The sequence below is a fragment of the Anolis carolinensis genome, chromosome 2, assembly GCF_035594765.1.
Source record: "Anolis carolinensis isolate JA03-04 chromosome 2, rAnoCar3.1.pri, whole genome shotgun sequence".
Taxonomy (NCBI): Eukaryota; Metazoa; Chordata; class Lepidosauria; order Squamata; family Dactyloidae; genus Anolis; species Anolis carolinensis.
This window is the reverse complement of record NC_085842.1, coordinates 73,599,140-73,623,729: the sequence shown is the minus strand read 5'-3', so window position 1 is coordinate 73,623,729 and position 24,590 is coordinate 73,599,140. Positions and strand designations below refer to the sequence as shown.

The following is a 24,590-nucleotide window of genomic DNA, read 5'->3' as shown; positions in this document are numbered from 1 at the left end:
ATCCAGCCTCTGTTTAAAAGCTTCCAAGGAAGGAGCTTCCACCACACTCTGAGGCAGAGGCTTTCACTGCTAAACAGCTCTTACAGTCAGGAAGTTCTTCCATTTCCATGGATTGTGCTACCATTTTGCTATACTAAATTTGTTATTCCTAATTCATATACATTGCCTTCACTTGTTAATGATGAAATTTCATGTGTCTTTTACTATATTAAATTTGTTATTCCTAATTAATATATATTTGCCATTTATAAAAGGTGAAGATGGAATCAGACAGTAGAAAAACAGATGAATTGGGAATCATAGTTGGAGGTTTGCATTACCAACTCCACAGCCCTGTTAAACATGATGTTTTTTATAAATATGTGATTACCTTTTAGTGACATATCTGGTCATTGTTTTCCAGCATTTGGGCAAGTATAGCCAGTGGGAAAAAGAATACTTAGAACCCATCTTCACAGACCATTTAATGCACTTTAAAGCTAGCTTCAAACTGCATCAGCTAGACAACAAACTCCCACAAAAGCACATGAAAGAAAGCTCTTAATGTTCATTAGTGCTCTGTGGTTTGTATAATCACCATCCAGGCTTCAGATTGGTTCCAGGATTTCCTGTGTAATCATCTACACACCAAAACCACTTTCTTCAATACCAGTTTGAAATGGTCAGTGTGGATGGAACCTTAGTCTAGCTAAGTATAGAAGCAAGAATGTTTTTTCTAAGTAAGGTCCCCGTGCCCATCATCAACTTGCTTGCGTGGGAAATTAAAGCAATGGAAAGTAGAGCCATTGATGGGTATTTGCAAATACTCAGTAACTTTTATTTCTAAAATGGCAGGAGACAGAGCTTTCCCATGGGCAGCTTATCCAAAGTTCTATATTATCCGACGCAGTTTGCCTTTTAGTAGTCAATGTTTTTGTAGTCAATTTTTCAATAAATTGTGAAATTTTGGTGCTAAATTCATAAATACACTAATTATTACATAACGTTCTAGTGTACTGAACTGCTTTTTCTATCCATTTGTTGTAAAGCATGATGTTTTGGTGCTTAATTTGTAAAATCATAACATAATTTGATGTTTAGTAGGCTTTTCCTTAATCCCTCCTTATTATCCAATATTTTTGCTTATCCAATGTTCTGCTGGCCCGTTTATGTTGGGTAAGTGAGACTCTACTGTACCTAAAGAGCAAACTTGAGGAAATATCTAATTTTGCTCTGCTGCTGCATTTTGCGGCACCCTGATTTTCCCATGCAGCTAAGCAATGTTAATTGTCCTGCTTGCATATGGAGGCATGGTGGTTTTTTGATTAGGCAGTGTTTTTATTTTATGGTGATTGCACAGAGTGATGGGAAAAGCTAAGCACTGAAGACACATATATTGGGGACAATCCAGGGTAAGTAAAGTCAAGCGTGAAGCTCATTAAAATTAGTCAGAGTATTTACTAATGGTACATTGATTTCAAAGTTAAATTTACTTAACTTTTTTTGGAATTCATCCAGTAGGCATACATGCATTGGCAGCACCCAGTGCTTCTATAGTTTTCTAGCTTGTTTTTTCATGTTGTACAGAGAGCACATAAAGAAGTATTAATAGACTTGGGACAATGCCAGTTTAAATATTAGTAGGGAAAGTACCTGTAAGTGTAGGGATGAGTCATCATGGTGTAGTAGTTTGAACATTGGAGATCACAGTTCAAATTCCTACCCCAAATGGGTTGTATGTGTTGGGAAGTTGCAGTGTTTATTACTGTAGCTGGTGCTGTAAAAATACCCAAAGTTTACAGCATCCCATGCTATTTGCTAATAATTCTCAGAAGCATCTGCAACATTTCATGTTCACCCTCAAGGAGTGTGTCATTATTCTGATTTAATTTATTGTTCCGATCTAATTTAAAAGGTACTTTAGCACTGTAATGCATTTTTTAAATTCAGAGAGGAGTTAATTTGCTCTTTAAACCATAAGACTACATCAGCAAATCATCTTTCAGTTGTTGTTTTTTAATCCTAAAGTTGCTAATATAATTCCAAGAAATAGCTTAACACCCTGAGAAGGACTAAACCTGGCATGGGCAACCATCGGCCCTCCAATAGGCTGTTAGGAATTGTGGAAGTTGAAGTCCAAAACACCTGGAGGCTGAAGTTTGCCCAGACTTGAACAATTGGTTGTGGAGAGGACAGCAACCAGTGAAGCTGAAGGATCAACACTAGAAGAACTCATGTTTTTTTTTAATTGACCTGGAAGAGCCCATAAGAAATCATCACAAACTACAGTCCCAAGGCATTTCAATTTACTTTTTTCTTAGTAATTTTTGACACGACTACTCTGTTGTTTCAAGACACTGGTCCTAATCTAAGAAGACATAGTCCAGAAAGGTTGGAGACCAGCATCTCTATGCTTTGTTGCAGATATCAGATTTGCTGGAGTGCATCACTTATTTGTAAGGCAGAATGTTTCATTTTTATTTCCTGGTCATTGTTGGCTTAAACATCTTTAACTTTCTGTCAGTAGCATAGTTCCCAATGTAACATTATAATCTAATTTTGTGCCTCTAACAATAATACACCTGTGGGGATTGTGAATGCTGGTTATGATATATTAATGTTTATGAATTTCCTTTATTAATTTAATTAAATGGGAAGAGTTCAAATAACCCTTTGCCAGGTAGTGGCAGAGTATCGCAATAGCTATAAATCACCTTCAACATTGTCGTTAACACACTGACTTACATTGACTCTCCTAGGATAGCATTTTTTCATGCTCTGCCTGGATATGCTGTGGATTGAAACAGGTCCCTTCTACACTCCTATGTAATTCAAATTATCAAAGCAGATAATTCACCTTATCTACTTTGAACTGGATTATATGAGTCTACACTACCATATAATCCAGTTCAAAAGAGAGAATCTGGGCTTTACATGGCAGTGTAGAAGGGGCCTTAGACTTTGTGCATACAAAACAAGTGTTCTGTTGCTAGCTTTATCATATGATCTCTGGGCCCAGTCAGTCTTTCAAAGCCCCTCCCCACAACACCCTTGTTTCAAGATGGTGCAATTTTCAAGCATTTCCCCCCTAAAATTCACACAGAAAGTCCTCCAAACATGTGAAAAACATGAAAACCACTTGATTCCTCATGCTCTCAGATTTTCATCACAGTCCCACTGAAATTGGGAACAGGATCAGGAAGTTTAGTCCAATTTGACAGGGACTACTGAAGAAATGGTCCTTTGGGGGCTTGCTGCGTGTATGTGTGTGGGAAAACTGGGCCTTGGCCCCATGCAGTTGTCTACCCTGCTTTAGTCCATTGTGCTTTGTTCCTGTGGGAAGATGGTAATCTGAATCCCTTTGTCAGCTTGCTACAGTGCTCACCTTTTGAAAGGCTTAGTTAGTGCAAGGGGAAGCTGTGAACCATGTAGCCTCTGGAATAGTTCAATTCTAGAAGTGGTTATAGAGAACCCATTCTCTCTCTGCTTCAAGACAATGTGGGCTTCCAAGCCTTTTCCAAAGTCATGACCTACAACTGCTTAGTTTTGCTAAGGTACTGCCATCCTATACCATCATATATCATAAACCTTCCCAAGGTACTTTCATCATCTATCTTAAACCTGCAGGTTGTGTGCCCTTGGACTTTTTGGTGTTAATTTTAGCTTAGCTTTTTTGCAACTTAATGTGTGCTGGAGGAGAGATTTGTAGATATCAAAGAAGGAACTCAATATTGTGGGATCCTGGGATTTGTAATTTAGGGAGGCACTAGCATGCTTTGGGAAAGAAGACTACAGACCTTGTAAAACTACAGCTCCCGTGATTCCAATAGCACTGAGTCATGGCAGTTAAAGTGGAGTCAAACTCCATTGTCTACAGTACAGATACATCCTTGGAGATCTTACACTCATTGGGTCACCATAAGCTGAAGTTGACTTGGCAGCAGTTGTGTGCAACATGTGTGTGTGAACTTTCCCTGAACAGAGTATCTGTACTACTATTAGAGCACTTATTACTGTGGAAATACAAGCCATAAATTTATCATGATGTGTGATGTTTTTATCATTTTTAACAACAGATTCTTAAGGTTAATCCTGAACAGGTAGTTACAGTGCTTCATTATATGCCAGCTATTTCATTATGCACAAGTCATAGTGATTGTGTTGGCTGTTGGCTGTACAGTAGAAAGGTGGGATTTACGAAAAAATATTGGAAGATATTTTGGGGCTTCTTCTGTAATGTTGGTGAATATGGCGATTGTGTGAAAAATGATACAACAGATGATCTAATCATTCTGTCACAGGATGGCAAGTCATTCACTTGATATTGAAGAAGAAGGAGAGTATGTAGATTGCAGTTCTCCGCATTCAGAGAGCACTTATGAAACTGAGAGCCCAGAGGCATGTGGGGGTGGTTACCCAACTCCTGAAGATGAAACCATGGCATGCTGTTACTCTGTGAGAAGTCAAGAACTTGATCCTGAGCATATAGTTACCTGCACATTCTCTGTCTCCCTGGCTCTTCCACTTGCAATCCAAAGTAGGTAAACAGTATTGCTTACAACTCTTAGTCATTTAATTGCCAGATTCTTTTTTAAAGTATTACGTTATGTACCTCTCAGGTTGAGTAAAAATTAGCTTATTCTCTCATACTTCTTCTGAAGCTAAATGAAGCATCCAAGTGCATGACATCTCCAGTTTCATTAATCTCTTCCCTCGCAGGTTCTATTCTTAAATATTAACAAAATAGTAAAAGTTCAAGAAGTACCTAACTTAGACTTCAGATTTCTGTTTAAGCACTGGGATGGTTTTAAAATTTTCTACTGCAATTTTTTTTAGCACCAAAGCGCTGGTCTAGACAAGAAACTCAACGAACATCACCACCTAAAACACGAGAAGGATTTATTCCAAAAATGCATCGTTTTTATCATATTGAATATTTTCTTCTGCCAGATGACACTGATCCTCGAAAATTAGATTTGGTCTTACTAGGCTCATTGGCTAGACTATATTTGGAAACTGAGTCTAGGGTAAGAATAAACCTTATTTATTTACTATTTAAAATATTTTTGAACCCAGAGGAAAAGAGCTATGAGATTACACATGAAGTTGAGCGGATCATGTAATCCTTTTGACATTTGTTTGATTCATGACACCGGTCATTTTAAGTTAATGATATTGTATAATTGTGATTTGTTTTTAAGTATATTGTATTTTTGTGTTAAAGTATTATTGTTGTACACTGTCCGTATCTATTGTATGTGGAGTCAGAACAAAAATTAGGGCAAACAAGAGGCGAATGGAATGCAGTGGATGGAAACGTTTAATGGGAAAATTATCTAGTACAGCATTTTATTGCAGGCTCAATTTGTTTAGCCAGAATGGCATCACCAAAGAATAAGAAGGCAATATTAGCATGCTTTAGAAATCACAGAGTTGTCAAGGGAAGAAAAATGAAAGACAAGTGGGAGTATCATTCAAAGAAGAACTAAGCAAGCATAGCAACTGCAAATTGAGAGTGATGTCTAGTGGTTCATCAATGGTGGGAAAATGAGTGAAAGAGAAAATTCAGTTTCTTAGAGGAGGGTCTAGCTCAGGGGTCCCCAAACTAAGGCCCGGGGGCCAGATGCGGCCCTCCAAGGCCATTTACCTGGCCCCCGCCCTCAGTTTTAGACTTAGGCTCGCCCAAAGTCTGAAATGATTTGAAGGCACACAACAACAACAACAGTCCTACTTAACTTGACTATCTCATTGGCCAGAAGCAGGCCCACACTTCCCATTGAAATCCTGATAGGTTTACAGTATGTTGGTTAAAATTCTTTTCATTTTTAAATATTGTATTGTTCTTTCATTTACTAATATACTGGAACTCAATTGACAGACCCAGTCTTTTAAACTTGTACACGCCTATCTATATTTTATAAATGCATTTTATGAATGTTATATGTAAGTTAATTTTTTAACTGATTTATAGTGTATTGTACTGTTTTTATATGTCTGTTTTATTGTAAGCCGCCCTGAGTCCCCTGTTGGGTGAGAAGGGCGGGATATAAATATTGTAATAAATAAATAAATAAATAATATTGTGCTATGGTAATAATATAATATATTGTGTATACATATAATATTGATAATACAGTAGAGTCTCACTTATCCAAGCTCACTTATCCAAGGTTCTATATTATCCAAGGCAGTCTGCCTTTTAGTAGTCATTGTTTTTGTAGTAAATGTTGCAATGTTTTGGTGCTAAATTTGTAAATACAGTAATTACTACATAACATTACTGTGTATTGAACTACTTTTTCTGTCAATTTCTTGTAAAACATGATGTTTTGGTGCTTAATTTGTAAAATCATAATGTAATTTTATGTTTAATAAGCCTTTTTCTTAATCCCTCCTTATTATCCAAGATATTCACTTCTCCAAGGTTCTGCCGGCCCGTTTATCTTGGATAAGTGAGACTCTACTGTAATATTATAATGTAATACAATATAATATTTATTACAGTATTTCTACCCCCGGCCTTCTCACCCAATAGGGGACTTCAGGGTGGCTGATAATAATAATAAGACAATATAATAATATTGTATAATATAATAATATTAATTATATATTACATATTAAATGTAATATTACCAATAATATTACAGTATAATATAGTACAATATAGTAATATATAATGCTAATATTGTGCTATGCTAATAATATAATATATTGTATGTACATACAACTTGTAAGCCGCTCTGAGTCCCCTTCGGGGTGAGAGAGGGTGGGGTATAAATGTAGTAAGCAAACAAATAATTGTTGGGGTTTTTTGTACTACAAATAAGACATGTGCAGTGTGCATAGGAATTTGTTCATTTTTTTTTCAAATGATAATTCGGCCCCTCAACAATCTGAGGGACCATGAACCGGCCCTCCACTTAAAAAGTTTGAGGACCCCTGGTCTAGCTGGTCAGCAGCAGCCTAAACAGCGGCATTCTTATATAATCCCCCTAGTAGATTCCCCCAGACTGCCTCCAAGTAGAATATGGATTTCATGATATGTAAGGGACAACTTTACTATATCTCCAGTATTTATATGACTATGACATGGACCCAGATATGTTTAATAATTTTGCAGTAATGATTGTATAGAGCAGATCCCATCTAATTTTGAAGGCTAGCAGGGTTAGTGTTTTGGTGGGAGACTGTCAGCAATACCAGGTTGTGTTGGCTATATTTATTGCAGACATAACTGCAAACCCACCTCTTGGCATTCCTTGCCTAAGAAAATCCTATGAAATGTATGGAATTGCCATAAGTCAACAGGTGAATTGAAGGAACATAAACATACACACAAATATTGTATTATTAGCTATTCACTTTTATGCTAAATACCATATATGCTCTAGTATAAATTGACCCGAATATAAGTCGAGGGACCTAATTTTACCATAAAAAACTGGGAAAACTTAATGACTCGAGTATAAGCCTAGGATGGGAAATGCACCAGCTACTCGTAGATTTCAAAATAAAAATAGATTCCAATAATACATTAATTGTGGCATCAGTAGATTAAATGTTTTTGAATATTTATTTCAAAGAAAACAGTAAACTAGCTCTGTAAGTGGAAAAGAGGGTCAACAAAAACAATATGGTATCAACAATAACTTTAAAAGTACAAAAACAGCTCAACAGTAACCAAGCTAAAACTGCTAAGTGGAGGGGCCATGCTCCTTCCTCTCCTCCTCTCTCGGCACAGAGCTGGGTCGCTGCGCTGAGAGGGAAGAAGAGGAAGTTATGCAGCTTCTTCTCTCCTCTTGGAACAGCAACCCAGCTGGGTTGCTGTGCTGTGCTGAGAGGAGAGGCCCAGCCTGGCAGGAAGGTACGTGGCTGATGAACCACATACCTTCCTCTTCTCCGCTGTTGGCACAGCCACCCAGTTGGGTTACTGTATCGCTAGGAGAGAAGAGGCTGCGCATCTTCTCCTCCTTTCTTGGCAGAGACCTAGGTAGGTTACTGTCAAAGGGGGAGTAGGCAGCTGGTAGAAGCCTTTCAAGGGGCTTCTTTCAGCTCCATACCTTCCTGCCAGGAGCCTGACTTGAGTATAAGCTGAGGGGGCCTTTTTCAGCATGAAAAATGTGCTGAAAAACCTGGCTTATACTCAAGAATATACAGTAATTTTAATTTAGTGTGGACTCTTAGAACTTTGGCTTTTCTTTGTGTAGTCATCATTTTTGAAAGTTGTCTTATGCTTTCAAAGTATTATATATTGATAATCATATTTTTTTAAGTATTCCAATATTGATTTTAAAAGATTTAATATGCCATGAATCAGTGGGAAGCATTCTTGAAGCTTAATACCTTAATTGAAATATGTAGTTAAAACATGCTGTTTATCTTGTTTCATTTATCTGTGTCAATGTCACCTTCTTCTGCCCTTGCATCTTTTCTTCTGTTCACTATCAGTCAGTGACTCCAAAAGATGGTGAGCGGCCCAGGTCGAAAAGGACACCCACACATCATACTTCAGTAAGTGCAGATAAGATTGAGAGAGAGCACAGATAAGGTTGTGAGACAATGCTGGAAATGAATTATGTGTCATCTAAATGTGGAGTGAATGCTATAGGAGTCTGTCATTCTGTTGTCCTATGATTATGGTTTAGAAAGAGCAAGCTTCTAGCTTCATGACAAACCACAGTCCAGAGGAGCAGCATCCTTCAATTAATTGTGATATATTCATGTTTGCACAGATTGAGCCAGAAGGGTACTAGGCAGGCATCTTGGAATTTAGATCATTTGGGGCAACTCAGAGAATGTCATGGAATTCGAAAATCATAATTGCCTTTCCTTCCTTTATAATTTTATTCATTTTTGATGACAGCTCACACAACTCATTAAGGGTGTTACTATGTAATTGCAAATGCACTAGCCAGATGGTAGCAGAATGCTAATAAAACAGCCATATTATTATTGTTATTGTTATTATTGTTATTATTATTACAGATGTATCTATTTGCAATATTTATCTAAATCTAAATCTAATCTAATCTAATTATGTGTGTATGTGGCACGGACGTTTGCTTACACAGACAGCCTTCGGCCTCCACAAACAGGCTATACTTCCCAGGGTTAAGAATCTAGCAAGCCACTCTTTTCCACTGATATTGTGGTTACAGCGAGCACCATGAACATGCAGCCCAGCCCCTGCTAATGTTCTTCCCAAACACTACAGCCCACCACCCAAGGACTGCTTTCGTTTGGGGACCATTTCATCCTAGATTTTGCTTTTTCTTCCACCACAGGCAGGCATCCCAGGGTTCTCCATTGCTGTGGAATTTGCATGGCCCCGCCCACTGCCTTTTCCTTTCCAATCTCTCTGCAGAACAAATACAGCAGAACTGAGCTGCAACTAAACTTACTGGAGGAGTTTAGGGATTGACATGGTGGAAGTTGTAGTTCACCCTGCATCAAGTCAGAGCACTGTCACTCCTACTGGGGAATATAAAGAAGTTGTAGTTCACCTACACCCAGAACACTATGAACCCAAATAATGATGGCTCTCGGCCAAACTTGCCATGCAGACCCGATTTGACTACTGGTGGGTTTGGAGGGAAACTGGACTGGAAGTTGAGGTGTAATAGGTACTGGGATTTATAGTTCACCTGCAATGAATGAGCATCACACTTGGCTCACAGAGCCCCCATAACCAATACAACATATTGCACAAGTTTGGGAAAAGGGGAGTTATAGTTCACCTGCAGCCAGATAAACACTGACCCCCACCGACAATGCACTAGGACCACACTTCACACAGAGAACCCTCATGACCTACTGAACTTACTGCAGGTATTTGTGGGAAGGGGCCTTGATTTTGGGAGTTGTAGTTCACCTCCATCCAAAGACCACTGAACCCAGCCAATGATGAATCTTGACCAAACTTGGCACACAGACTGAATATTGCCTGCTGTGGATACTGATAGATATTTCGGGGCAATTGCCCCGGGAATCTGGAAATTACAGTAGTTCACCCCCATCCAGAAAATACTGCACCACACCTGGTACACACGCCCAAAATGGCCAACTTAGAATACTGGCAGGGTTTCGGGAGGATTCACCCACCATTCTGGGAATTATAGTTCACCCACTCCAAACAGAATACATAACATTAAAAGACAAATAATACAATTCTCAAATGACCCGGGCATCGCCGGGTCCCCAAGCTAGTTATGCAATAAAAGAGAAAACCAAACAGTTAAAAAGGAAAATGAGGTACCATCATTAATCAGGCTAAGAAAGTGCTATAGTAAAACTGTTTAAACGTTAAAAGCCTGAATAAAAATGCCTTTACCTGCTGATGGAAATGGAGCTAATAGAGATGGCACTAGGCTAGCATCTTTTGCTACTGAATAACGGTAGCTTTGAAATAATGGTATTGTTTAAGTTGCTATATAATGGCCTTTGATACCATAGACCACAATATCCTTTGGCTCTCAGTGGCCTTCGATACCATAATTTGGTATCTGGGATGCCTTGCTGAATGTGGCTTGGAGGCACTGTTTTGCAGTGGCTATGATCTTTCTTGGGGAATTGTTCCCAGAAGGTGTTGGACACCTGCTTGACCCCGCAGTCATTGTCCTGTGGAGTCCCGCAGGGTTCAGTACTATCCCCCATATTGTTTAGCATCTACATGAAGCCGCTGGGAGAGATCATCCAGAGTTTTTGAGTTTGATGCTATCTGTATGCATCAAACTGTTACTCCTTTCCATCTACTGCCGGGGAGGCTGTTCAGGTCCTGAACCGGTGCTTGGCAGCTTTGATGGTCTGGATGAGAGTGAACAAATTGAAATTGAATCCAAAGAAGACAGAGGTATGCCTGGTAAGTCTTAAGGCCAAACAGGGTATAGGGTTACAGCCTGTGCTGGACAGGATTACACTCCCCCTGAAGAGACAGGTTTGCAACTTGGGAGTTCTCTCTGAGCTGGGACCTCAGGTTTTGGTAGTTTCGCTAGTGACCAGGGGAGCATTTGCACAATTAAAACTTGTGCGCCAGCTGTGCCCATACCTTGAGAAGCCAGACTTGGCCATGGTGGTCCACACTCTTATTACATCTCAAATAGACTACTGCAACACACTTTACATGGGGTTTCTTTTGAAGACTGTTCAGAAGCTCCAAATAGTCCAACAGGCGGCAGCCAGGTTCCTTACTGGAATGGTGTACAGGGAGCATACAACCCTCCTTTTGCGCCAGCTCCACTGGTTGCCAGTCTGCTACCAAGCACAATTCAAAGTGCTGGCTTTAGTCTATAAATCTCTAAATAGTTCCGGTCCAGCTTATCTGTCCAAACGCATCTCCCTTTATGAGCCAATTAGATCTCCTGGGGAGGCCCTGCTCGCAGTCCCACCGCTCTCGCAGATGCATCTGGCGGGGGCAAGAGACAGGGCCTTCTTGGTGATGGCCCTTTGGCTGTGGAACTCCTACCCCAGCAAGATCCGATCAGCCTTCTCCCTCATGATGTTCAGAAAACAGTTTAAAACTTGGCTATGCAAGCAGTCATTCGGTGACTGATAGCAATACTGAAGCAGCAAAAGGATAGTTAATCTAAAGTAATATGTTATTGTTTGAGATATATGATGTTTTTATGTGTATGTCAGTGTCATGGGACCAATTCCCAGGGCTGAATTTGCAAGCCCTGGAATTGGAGCCATAACATCAACACTCCTGAATGTCTCATGAAAACACCTGGAAGCAGAGCATGGGAACTCGGGGGTGAAAATCATAACAATTATAATGAGTAGTTTGTGTGGGAATAGTAGAAATGTGATACAGGGGGTGGGGTTTGGTGATGATATTTACGTGTGATGTTACGTTGCAACCAAGGTGATAAAATTGCTTGTATGTAAACATTATGTCATTCTCGACTTTTTCCAAGTCGTGTGTTCTTCAATAAAGATTGGTTTTGATAGCAGCTGTCTTTGATCTGCGTTCATGCTGGTCGTTTGAAGTGAGCGTGACATTTAAGTCGAGAATCCCATTCTCACCCTCCTGCGGAGTCGCAGTGAAGTGAAAATGAGTGGAGAGGGCGATCAAAGCCCGAAAGGAGCAGAGGGGCCCTTGCCAGAGGCTCGGCCACTGGGAGAGGAAATGCTACAAGCCATCGCTTCCTCTACCGGATACCCCAAACCGAACGGGGTGACCCAGAGGTTCCCCAGAGGAGGAAGAGGGGTCTCAGCAGCTGCAGAGACCAGTTGGGGGTCTGGAGGGAGCATGCCGGAGACCGTGGCCCTACGGTTGTCTATCTTGGAGACCAACCTGTCCAGGCTGTCGGAAACCGTGGGAAGATTGGTGCCGCTGTTGGAGGAGAATCTCCAGAGGGAGCCCACTCGATACGGTGCCGAAAGAGAGCCGAGTAAGGACGAGGCTTGGAGCCAGAGGGGCCAGCGCGCATCGACGCAGAGCCCAACGGCAACAGGCGGCGGTGGAGATGAGGAGTATTGGCAGGAGCTGGAGTTCCGAGAAAGGATGGCGCGCGAGGAGGATCGCCAGCGAGCCTTGGGGACTCTGAGACCGCCAACTCCAACAGTACTCCCAACCCCCCGAATGGGTGTCGGGGTTGAAAGACCGCTGGGACCAGGGATTGGGTCCAGCGGGTTGGTGGAGGAAGGCGAGGAGGAGCCGGAGATCCATGGAGACGGGGAGGATGCACCGTACGGCGAAGGAGTGCGAAGTGCGGGGGCTACAGCAGGACCTGCGTTCAGATGGGTGGAAGGGCCGACAGCAGCAGCGGAATTCCGAGGGCCGCGGGGAACGACCGCCGGGCTGGGACACGGAGTGATCAAAGGGCCAGCTCAGGGGAACCTGATGCAACCCCTCCCCAGACCACCCATGCAAAGGCAGCGGGCCGCAGAATGGATGCCTAGGAGAGAGGAGCTCAAACTGGAATACGGAGGGGAATCATCCGAACTGAACTTTTTCCTCATTGGCATCGGAGGATACATGGAGGACAATGCACACACATTCCCCTCCGAAGGAAGCATGGTTCGGGCCATTGGTAATACTCTAAAGAGGGGAGCGGCCAGCTGGTATGTGCAATTACATGCCAGACGCGACCCGTGCTTGAGGTCAGTGCCCCAATTCCTCGCCGCACTGGAAAACCGATTTAGAGACCCGCTGGAGCAATTGAGGGCTCAAGACCAACTAAAAGGAATAAAGCAGAGGGACAAGACGGTACCCGAGTACGCAGAAGAATTCCTCCATCTCGTGGAAAGGGTACCAGAGTGGTCCGAAGTGACCAAAGTGGAGATATTCAAAGAGGGACTGCGCCCCGAGGTATTTAGTTGGGCGGCGCACAGAGATGACCCAGAGACACTACAGGGTTGGATTCAACTGGCAGGGCGCGTCGAATCCACCCTGTCCCAAGTAAAGCGCTTCCGGAGCGGCGGCGGCGGCGGCCAGCAGAGACCGGTGGCGAGGGGACGGGGAGAAACGAGAAAGCAGGAGAGACCCGGAGGGAGGCCGGGGATCCCCTTCAAAGGAGACGACAACAGACCTAAGCCGGGATGCTTTGTATGTGGGAAGACGGGCCATCGGGCGGCAGAATGCTGGGCACGAAAGGGAGAACCGCCCAAAGCCTCAAAACCCACGCCAGCAGCCGGGAGACGAGCGGAGGAGGAGGTGCGAGCCCCAGAACCTCCGGAGAGGCTGGTGAGTCAAGACAAACGCATGCTGGTAGTGCCGATCTGCTTGTCGGGGTTAGAGAATCGGGCCACCTGTAGAGCATTCGTGGATTGTGGTTGCTCTAGGAACATTATAACTCCGGAATTAGCAGGGGCGCTAAAATGCCAGCAAACGCTGCTTGACGCCCCAATTGCATTTTCGCAGCTAGATGGATCAGTTGCTGCTGGGGAAGTATCCACGAAAGAAATACAGGGGATCCCATGTAAAATAGGCAAATGGGAAGGAAGAATATCCTTTGTGATAGCCCCTATTGCCACATACAATATCATACTAGGGATTCCATGGCTAGAAAAGGCAAACCCCGAAGTGGATTGGAGGGGAAAGAGCCTGGCATTTAAAGAACAACAAACGCAATGGGAGATAAGCAAAATAGCAGAAGAAGAGAGCGAGGGAGATGAAGCGGGGGAAATAGACCAAGAACTATTGCCCCCTGAATACAGGGACTTTGTGGATGTGTTCAATCAGAAAGAGGCAAGTAAATTACCTCCCAAAAGGAATATAGAAGTAGAAATCGAAATAACCCCAGGAGCAAACTTACCAAAACCAAAAGTGTATCCCATGTCTGTTCAGGAGAAGGAGGAATTGAGGAAATACATTGATAAGAATCTGGCGCGAGGCTTCATTAAGCCGTCCAGCTCCCCTTTGGGAGCCCCAGTGTTATTTAGGAGAAAGAAAGACAACTCTTTAAGACTGTGCATTGACTATCGAAATTTAAATGCAATTACTAAGGATAATAAATACCCTATGCCCTTAGTAAAGGATCTGATTACCGTGTTAAAGAAAGGGAGCATGTTTACCAAACTTGATTTAATTGAAGCTTATCATAAATTAAGAATCAAACCCGAGGATACTTGGAAAACTGCATTTTCCTGCGCATTCGGACATTTTGAATATCAAATTTTGCCTTTTGGATTAAAAATCGGCGGCGCTTGCTTTATGCAGCTTATAAATGAAATTTTACATCCACTATTATATCGAGGAGTATTCATATTTTTGGATGATATCCTTATCGTAAGCGAGGACAGAGAGCAACACATTGAACTAGTCCGGGAAGTTTTGCAAAAACTGAGGGAAGCAAAACTGTATGCGAAACTTTCAAAATGTGAATTTAACAAAACGCAAATTGACTTCTTGGGGTATCGAATATCTCCGGAGGGGTTAGCTATGGACCCATCCAAAGTGTCGGACGTAAGAGAATGGGGAGTGCCTCAAACCAGGAGACAATTGCAATCGTTCCTAGGATTTGCAAATTTTTATAGATCATTCATAAAAGGCTTTGCACAAATAACCGCACCCCTCACAGACCTTTTGAAAACAAAGGGGAAAGGGGAGACGGCGAAAGTGAAAGCCCCTGGCGCCAAGTTGAGTTGGACGCCAGAATGCCAAAGGGCTTTTGAAACCCTAAAAGAACGCTTTACAGAAGAACCTGTCCTAAATCACCCCGACATTCAAAGCCCTTTCATAATACATTGTGATGCTTCGGATTGTGCATACGGAGCAGTGCTATTGCAAAAAGATCAAAATGAGAACTTAAAACCTTGCGGATATTTGTCTCGGAAGTTCAGTGAAACTGAGAAATGTTGGCCCATATGGGAAAAAGAAGCATTAGCTATATTAAAGGCCTTGGAATGCTGGCAACACTTCCTCGAAGGGAGTGGAATCCCATTTGAAATTTGGTCTGATCATAAGAACCTCCAGTACTTAAAATCTCCTCGAAAATTATCCCCCAAACAAATTAGATGGGCACAATACTTTAGCAGGTTCGATTTCCAATTAAAGTTTTTCCAAGGGAAACAGAATGTTTTGGCAGATGCTCTTTCACGCATGCCTCAGCACGAGGACATAACCACAGCAAAAGAGGGAACGTTATTTTCCGAAAGACAATGGGGTTTAGCTGTCAGTACAAGAGCGCAGGCTCAAAGGGAGAGCACTGCTACTGTCAAATTTGACGAAGAAGATAGTTGGGAAAAAGAACCGAGGCAGTCATATGAAGGAGATCAGTGGATCTTATCCAACGCGGAAAAAGGGGAGCAGAAGGGGGGATTTTGGTTTGTGAAAAAGAAACTGTACATCCCAGCGATATTGAGGATTAAGATTTTGCATCGTTTTCATAATAACCAGAGCGCTGGTCATATGGGGATTACAAAAACGACGAAGGCGATAGCAAAACACTGTTGGTGGCCAGGGATGAGAAAGGACATAAAAAATTATGTTATCCAATGTGATGATTGTGCCAGAAATAAATCGAGAGGAGGGAAGCCAATGGGACTATTACAAACAGTAGCAGAACCTACCAGGCCTTGGGAATGTGTAGCCATGGACTTTGTGGGAGAACTGCCTGTTAGCAGGGGACATCGCTACATATGGACAGTATTAGACCTGTTTTCTAAACAGGCCCACTTTATAGCACTGACGAAACTACCATCGGCAGAGAAACTGGCTGAATATACATAAACCACATTTACAAACTTCATGGATGTCCTAGTAGAGTGGTCAGTGATAGGGGTGTTCAATTCACAGCAAAATTCTGGGAAAAATTCTTGGAAATGCTAGGAGCAGAAAGGAGCCTAAGTTCTGCTTTTCACCCCATGACAAACAGGGCGGTAGAACGTACTCAACAGACCCTTGGGCAGTTCCTTCGCATGTACTCTAATATGAGACAAAACGATTGGTCTAAGTGGCTAGCCTTCGCTGAACTAGCTTTTAATTCTACCATGCATTCCGCAACCAATAAAACCCCCTTTGAAGTAGTTTACGGGTATGAGATTCAGCCTCTGCCCCAATTGCCAAGGTGGGCAGAGAATGAAGAAACAGGGGCAGGGAAATGGAAAACCCAAATGCTAGAATGCTGGAGTCAGGTGACTGCATCCTTAAAAGAAGCACACAAAAAGTATAAAACATTCGCAGACAGGAAAAGGGTGGAAGGCGATAAATTGGAGAAAGGGGACTTAGTGTGGCTAAGCACACAAAACATCAAATTGGGGCTACCTTCAAGAAAACTGGGCCCCAAATTTATTGGACCCTTCAGGATACAGGATGTGATAAACGAAGTGACTTTCCAATTGTCCTTGCCAAAAAGCTTGGGGAAAATACATCCAGTATTCCATCGCAGCTTATTAAAAAAGTATATGGGCACTTTGGACAAAATGGATACCTAGTGTTCTTGTTTGATTTATTTCAGAGTCGTGATGGAGGAAGCACAGAAGAGGAGGACGGAGAAAAGGGGGGCGCCATGTCATGGGACCAATTCCCAGGGCTGAATTTGCAAGCCCTGGAATTGGAGCCATAACATCAACACTCCTGAATGTCTCATGAAAACACCTGGCAGCAGAGCATGGGAACTCGGGGGTGAAAATCATAACAATTATAATGAGTAGTTTGTGTGGGAATAGTAGAAATGTGATACAGTGGGTGGGGTTTGGTGATGATATTTACGTGTGATGTTACGTTGCAACCAAGGTGATAAAATTGCTTGTATGTAAACATTATGTCATTCTCGACTTTTTCCAAGTCGTGTGTTCTTCAATAAAGATTGGTTTTGATAGCAGCTGTCTTTGATCTGCGTTCATGCTGGTCGTTTGAAGTGAGCGTGACATGTCAGGCACTGAATTTTTGCCATTTATTATGTTGTACACCGCTTTGAGTACCCTCAGGGTTGAGAAAAGCGGCATAGAAATGCGATAAATAAATAAGTAAATAAAAGAGGTTAGACCAGGACTTTTTGGTGGGTAGGGCAAATCGGAGATCTCATGTTTATAGGGTCACCATTAGCTGAAGCCAGTTTGACGGCAGTTGACAACCGCAAAAATGGAATAACTGGGCAGTGATTACTTATTTTTTTAAAGCAATATGATTTGCAAGCATTCAAATTTGGTTTTTTAAACAATTGTTTATTAAGGGGGAATAAGGTATGAATTCTGCACGTGTAGACATAATGAAAATGAATAGATGCGACATACCAATGGACTTACTGTTAACGGCTATTGTCACTCAAAGCCATTACTTCATTTTAATTAGTTAACATATTTATAATCCAACCTATATCTAGTTTCAAAGTTAAATCGATAGAAAGCCAGATAAAACAGTCTAAAACATTAAATTATCTTAACTTTTAAAAAAGTTTAAAATAGTTTAAACTATGTAAATAAACCCATTGGATACTAAAAACTTTAGCTCTATTTTAATTTGGCACTGAGGAGGAGTGGGCGTCAGCATGAATTGGACCTGTAATGGGAGGGCAATCCATAATTGCGTTGCCACAAGAGAGAAGGCTCTGAGATGTTCACTTCTTTAGAACAGCTATTGCTGAAACTTTTTGTCAGCGTTCAAAGGTAAACCGCTGTCCATTCTTCCACAATAGATTTACAGTTTATTATTTTCCTGCAGGATTGCTTAATGTTCTGTTATTCTAACATCAAACCAGTATATGTGTATAAACTAACTGGCTTGTACATCTTGGTTTCTTTTAAAAGGAAAGCAATAATGATTGCAACCATTGCTTTCAGAATGCACAGTTTTAGTAACTCTAGTTTTTTAAAAACAGGCTGTGAAACCGTGGCTTGAAAACGACCAGATCTGGGTTTCATGGAGCCATAGTATTGAAATTAATGTCACCAATGAATTCCTAATAAAGCTAAGGGACCACAACATACAATTGAGATTATGGGATCTCAAGGAAAAGGTGTGCTCAAAAGCTAGATTTGGTAAACAGAAGCCTGCTGTGCCGCATTCAGATCATGATTTTGAAGGTGAGTTGGGTCCTAACCCCCGAAGTATCAAGAATCTTAAAAAAAAAAACTTCTCAGATGAAAGGGTTTCAAAACAAGTGCTGTTTCAAAACATAAAGCCCATTGTGTTGCTAAAATAGCAGTTTTTACCAAAGTTTTGTTTGTGATTTTGGGGGAAATAAAAATATATCTATAGGATTCAGGGTATTGTACATATCTTAGTTTAGCCAGTGGCTTTTGGAAAGGCACCCGGAGTAAATTAATTGGAACTAAATCATTTCCATCATATTTTGTCCCAGTGTTTTTCAAATATTCCTAAAGAGGAAATGATCCTCTTCAATCTTTTGATGAAACAAGTAACTTTCAAAACTTCCAAACTATGCTGAACTTGGAAGTGATAAAGTTTAATTGAAATTATACAATAAAACAGCGACTAACATTTAATGCGATTCTCTCAGTTCCCAATCATGCTTATTATAAGGTTCTTTTTCAATAATGTTCACTTTGCTTCACACTTGGTATTTCTGTTCTTCACAATTTCCCTTTTTGAAGTATTGAATTGATAATGTGTTCTCTAGCTTAGTAAGTAGTGTAATGCCTAAAGGTTTCATCCTCCCTATTTGAGATTGTCATTTCCAAGAGTTCTCAGGACTCTTACTTTTTATACAGTTATTAGTCATAGATACTCTTGACACTTTTCTGGTATATATTAGTAGCTTTTTTTTAGTCGCTGGTGTCCTGCTCTTTTTCAGAATTTGTAAAATGGCTGGACTGTGGGAACAAAGTTACCCTCTTTAAGACTTCATCTGCCCTGGAAGATTAATTCGGGGCCACTCAAGAGCAAAACTACCCACCTTGCCCCAAATCCGTAGTGGCAGTAGGTCAGAGTTCATCTGGTCCATCTGGACTGAGACTGCATTGGCCCTGTTGGACTGTTACCACATTGCTGTTGTGGCTGCAAAGCTCTGTTTTTGCTCCTGGCCGTTGCAGGGCGCCCATGCCACACTATGCTGAACCCATAGTGTTTGCTTGGGCATTTCAGGCAAGCACTGGAGCATCAACTGACTTTTCTTAACGTGGATCTTAACTAGATTAACTCAGTTTGCTCCACAATACCCACTAGAAGTTCAGGAATATTGTAAAGACATCCAGGATCCAGTGCACAGTGATTATGAATTATTAGACCTGTTTAAATGAGCTCCCAGATTCCTAAAAAATTAATAAGGATACACACTTTCAAGAAATGGGGTAGGGTTTTGAATATAAATTTCTGGTTGGTTCCTCAAGGTGCTGTAAAGCGAACTGTTTTATACCAGAGAGACTATGTAGAACGCAACAAGCCCAAACCCAGTCGCACAATAATTAAAACAGAAGGACATATTGAGCAAGAGAAACCAGCAGGCAGCACTTCAGCAGGTATGACAATGTGGGCACAGGGGGCTGTTCCCATTTGCCACATTTCCTGCATTTATACAAGCTGTACATTATTTTCCTTCATCTTGATTAAGTCCTTGTTTTCCTTATTTTAGTATTCATTGTGATAATTGTTTTATCTATTAAAAGCAATCCTTTAAGCCAAGTCTGTCAAACAGTCTCATAAATTAACATTTGATACCACTAAACTACTGTTGTACTGAGTACAGTGATAACCTACAATTTGATAAAAGAAAATCTAGTTTAGTTGTAGTAATCATAATTACAGGAAACTCAGAGTGCATACAGATAAAGACATGTATTAGGAAGCAGGAATGATTGTTGATGTACTTTTTTGTTTTGCAATGTTTGCAGGTTTTTTCCTTTTTTTGCTACATTCTACAATATTTTGTACTTATTTTTAATTAAAATATTTTATACCACTTTGGCAATATCTATAGCTCAGATTGTGTTTTAGGTAAGGTTCTAACCAGCTTCTGTTAATCAAACAGTACAGTTTTAATTAATGTTAAATTTGTTTCAGCTCGTCCTACTTCAGGTATAAGCAACCAATTAGAGACTGGGTCTAATGTTGAACGTAAATCCTTTCCTAGAGGGAGTACTGCCCACAGCGCCATGAAATCTGAAGAAGATAACCAATCAGACAGGTAAGGTATTCCGGGTAACATGGCTGTTAGAATAATTTCCTTCCATGGAGTGTGGTAGAGTCTCCTTCTCTGGAGATTTTTAAACAGGCTAGATGGCAACCTGTTGGAAGTGTTTTGATTGTACATTCCTTCATGGGAGGGGATTGGACTGGATGGCACTTAATAATAATAATAATAATAATAATAATAATAATAATAATAATAATAATAATAATAATAACAACTACTTTATTTTTCTATGCTGCCTCCATCTCCCCATGGGGACTTGGGGCGGCTTACACAGGGCCAAGCCCAAAGACAGATAATAAGCAAATATTATACATGTAGACACAACATCTTAAACCAGATAAAACAGAATAAAAACAGATAATACAATATAATAACAGTAAAAATCAGGTTAAAACATAGAATAATGAGACAATAAACCACCATTTAGGAGAAATAAAATAAAATGGGAGGCGGTCTAGGCAAAAGTGCAAAAATCTGTATTATAGTGCCATTTGGGGGTGTAGAAGGACAAAGTGCTCAACGTTCTCAACAAGAATTCGAGTGAGGTCGTATTTCAAATTTCATCCAGGAGATAATAATAAAAATGCGAGATATAGTAAAATTCGTTCAAGTGTTGTTCATGGGGCTAGGTTATTCAAAAGTGCACTGGAAGATCCAAGTTTTTAACTCTTTTTTAAAAAAAAGATGATAGGGTGGGAGCTTGCCTAATCTCCCTAGGAAGGGAGTTCCAAATCTGGGGGGCCACTACAGAGTAGGCCGTCTCCCTTGTCCCAACAAGCCGAGCTTGCGATGGAGGTGGAAGCGAAAGAAGGGCCTCTCCAGATGATTGAAGAGATCGTGCAGGTTCATAGGGGGAAACACGGTCGCGAAGGTAGGCGGGTCCTGAACTGCTTAGAGCTTTATAGGTAAGAACCTGCATCTTGAATTGGGACCGGAAGATAATTGGCAGCCGTATGGTCTCTTCCAATTGTATAGATCTATGATCTGCACTATACTGCACTTATCTTCAAAATGAAACTTAACATCAACTGTATTTTCCAGCTATCATGTAATGGTTACACTATTTTTTTTCCATTGACAGACTGATCTTGACAATTCCTTTCTATTCTCTTGAACAAATTTGTCTCAGTTCTGTACATTCATGCAATGATATGTTCACTTCCAAGGGTATATGTTCCCATTTACTTAGGTTAGTTTGCAGTTCTTGTCCCATAATATTAGTCCATTGAATTAACGTAATCTCAGTTGCCTGGAAAATGCACGGATTTGTTTATGGATTCGTTTCGGCCATTTTCCTTTGGCTTCTTCATCTTCTTTGAATGCTCGTAATGGCAAGGGCTCCACTGCCATGGTTTTTTCAACAGAGTCAGACCAAGTGGCTCCCGTTCGCGGCTCCTTCTGCTCTATTCTGGAGCACGCGGTGCGTAGAGAGGCTGATGCATGCTCACAGGGGCATTTCCTATGAGCCCTGTCTGTTGGGCCAATCAGAATAGAAGAAATCCATGACGTGTCTTACACAAGTTGTGTCTATTTAATGAGGTGAGCACTTCCATTTCTCAGTTGCGTCCTGGCTCTAGAGAGAGGTGCTTCAGTCCGATTGCCTTGCCACTCACTCTCAGTTTTAGCTTTTGGCTTGGCTTGGCCTCTCTCTCGCATTGCTTTTATTTTCCTTTATTTTCTGAATTTTTCATTTAGTGGGACTCGGAGTTGGAAAGTGTGGGGGGTGGGTGGGTGCATGGCTTTTGGGGACTTGTGGGTGGGCGTGCTTTTTTTTAGGGTGGCTCTGAGCTTTGAGTTACCCTTTAGCCTCTACTAAAGCCTTTAGCTTTTTCTCTTGTCTCCTCTCCCTCCTCTCTTTCATCAAAGTAGTATTTTTAAAGGATTATTGTTATAAATAATTATAGTAATTCCAGAAAACAGCAAGGCCTCATTCTCTGAAAAACTACCTACCTACCTACCTACCAACCTAAACTTACCACCAATACTTAATAATTTCTGGATCATACAGGAGTGTTTTTCTAATAAGAGGATATGTTGCGTTCTTGCGTTCTTGCTGGCTTGTAGATGGTGGGCTGCTGGCCTCTTCCAATATCTTGTGAGAATAAGAAATGCGAATTGCAAAAGCTTTGGAAGAAGTGCTGTTGTTTTTTTTATTAGTAAAGAAAGTGTAATAGTAGGTAGGCTGTGTGATGTGGAAGTGTATTTTTTACATTTGGCAGGAGGGAATGGTGCCCAGCTGCAGCTCCTGGAGAAGTTACAAGGTGGGGCGATGTGATGTCTCATGGGCCATGTAGTCCTGTTCCTAGTACTGTTGTGACAGATGAAGAGGAAAACTTGGGTTTCCCACCGTTTCTGCCAGATTTGGAGCCCTTGCAGCTGCAGGATGTTTGCCCACAAGAAGACAGACAAACAAGCCTTGAGCCGAAATCTCCCCCATTTTCTCGCCGCCTTTATTATAATCAAGATAGACACGCTCGGGAGGCGACTCGCAGAAGCGCCAGGATAGCTGCCAGACAATTAGATGATTAAGTCTGTTTCCCTTGGGAAAGTTTAAGGAGTCCTGCATCTGGACAGTATAGGTTTCGGTTCTTGTTCCCCAGAGAAAGTGTGCTTTGGCGGGAAAACAAGATCCTATATAGATGTTTGCCACAAAGGATTCCTTGCGGAGTCAATTTGTCAGCCCGTGGAGTGAGATCGTGTGTAGACTTCTACTCCAGTTCCCAGCTCCTGAATCAAGTTCCCAGCCCTGCCTTGTTCCACGGATTTCTATGGACTCAGTTCTTGTTCCACGATTGCCTTGTTTCAAGTTGGACCTTGTTAAGTCTCAAATCTTGCCTTGCCTTGCGTTTTAACCACGGACCTTGCTTCTCGGATTCAAGCCTTGTTTTCTATTCCTTCGGATTTACCTTAAGCCTCAAAGACTATGGACAGATCCCCACACTATTGCTTGCCAAATAGTGTGTGTTTCAGTAAAGTGGATTATAACTTTGGACCTTAATATCATATATTGGACATTGTTTTCCTGGACTATATTTGACCTTTCCTGAAAGGTCTACTTCTGAACTATATCCTACACTTGTTTTTATTGACTTTATATATTTCTTTAATAAAGATATTAGATAGATTCTGGTCTCTGCGTATGGTTATTGGTGCTCTGCAGCCTGGGTCCTGACAGGCCAGCAGGGGATACCTTTTTGGGATTTTTTTAAAAAGGAGATTTTATTTCTAGAATGAAAATTTTTTTCCTAAAAATCAGGGGATGACCCAAACATTATGAAACTTGGTGGGCCAGCAGTGATAGATGTGTCCTCCACGTGTGTCCATTTTCATCCTGTTAGCCCTGAAATGACTGGATGGGGAGCCTATGAAGCCTCCCCATTGATTCCAATAAGCTTGATCTAGCAGCATTTTCCAAAAATGCTCATTTGGGCACCTGCCCGTTCTCGGGAGGCATGTGAAAATGCCCCCCCCCCCCGGAATCCAGATAGCAATAACGTCTCGAGGTTCAGCTGAAACGCACAAGCCTAGCATCTACACTGTAGAATTAATACAGTTTGACACCTCTTTAACTGCTATGGCTCAGTGCCAAGAGTTAGTTTTGCAAGGTCATTGGCTTCCTCTGCCAAAGAGTGCTGGTGTTTCACCAAACTATAAATTCCAGGATTTCACAGCCTGGCCAATTCTATATAATAAGACATGAGTCCTCAATGTGAATGAAGTAGCAATTTTCTCTCTCATTCTCCCTTACCTCTTCTTGTTTTCCCAACCAATTATTTAATTACTTGGTTTTGTGTCTCTGGTTTTATGTTTGTGTTTGTGTTGGTTGTTGTGTATTAAATCTGAATCTGATCACTGCTCTGTAGGAGTATAGAGTCTGGCATTTTGTTCTTGGGGTCTTCCTTCGCCATAACAAGGCCTCCAATGTTAAAGCTTGTCCAACTAGAGACAAGAAAATCAGGGCATACAGGGTTACGCTCAGTTTTAAGTGCTTTTTGAATGTCTTTGCCAAAGCCTACATAAAGAAAGGCAGACACAGCCACCATAACATGTTCGCTTTTTAATTATTGTATCTTCTAC

The 24,590-nt window shown here is 41.3% G+C and overlaps 1 protein-coding gene across 6 annotated transcripts in view; it reads left to right on the top strand.

Moving 5' to 3' along the window:
* cfap92 (cilia and flagella associated protein 92 (putative)) overlaps positions 1-24,590 on the top strand; it is a 126,062-nt gene that overhangs the window by 43,016 nt on the left and 58,456 nt on the right. For 5 of the 6 annotated variants that reach the window (XM_062973835.1, XM_016991618.2, XM_062973832.1 and 2 more), the window contains 6 exons: positions 4,281-4,516; positions 4,816-5,006; positions 8,428-8,490; positions 18,240-18,444; positions 19,711-19,839; positions 20,381-20,504. In XM_062973835.1, coding sequence (XP_062829905.1) covers positions 4,281-4,516; positions 4,816-5,006; positions 8,428-8,490; positions 18,240-18,444; positions 19,711-19,839; positions 20,381-20,504 — 948 coding nt within the window. The remainder of the gene's footprint in view (positions 1-4,280; positions 4,517-4,815; positions 5,007-8,427; positions 8,491-18,239; positions 18,445-19,710; positions 19,840-20,380; positions 20,505-24,590) is intronic. The other variant, XM_062973834.1, reaches the window with a different exon arrangement.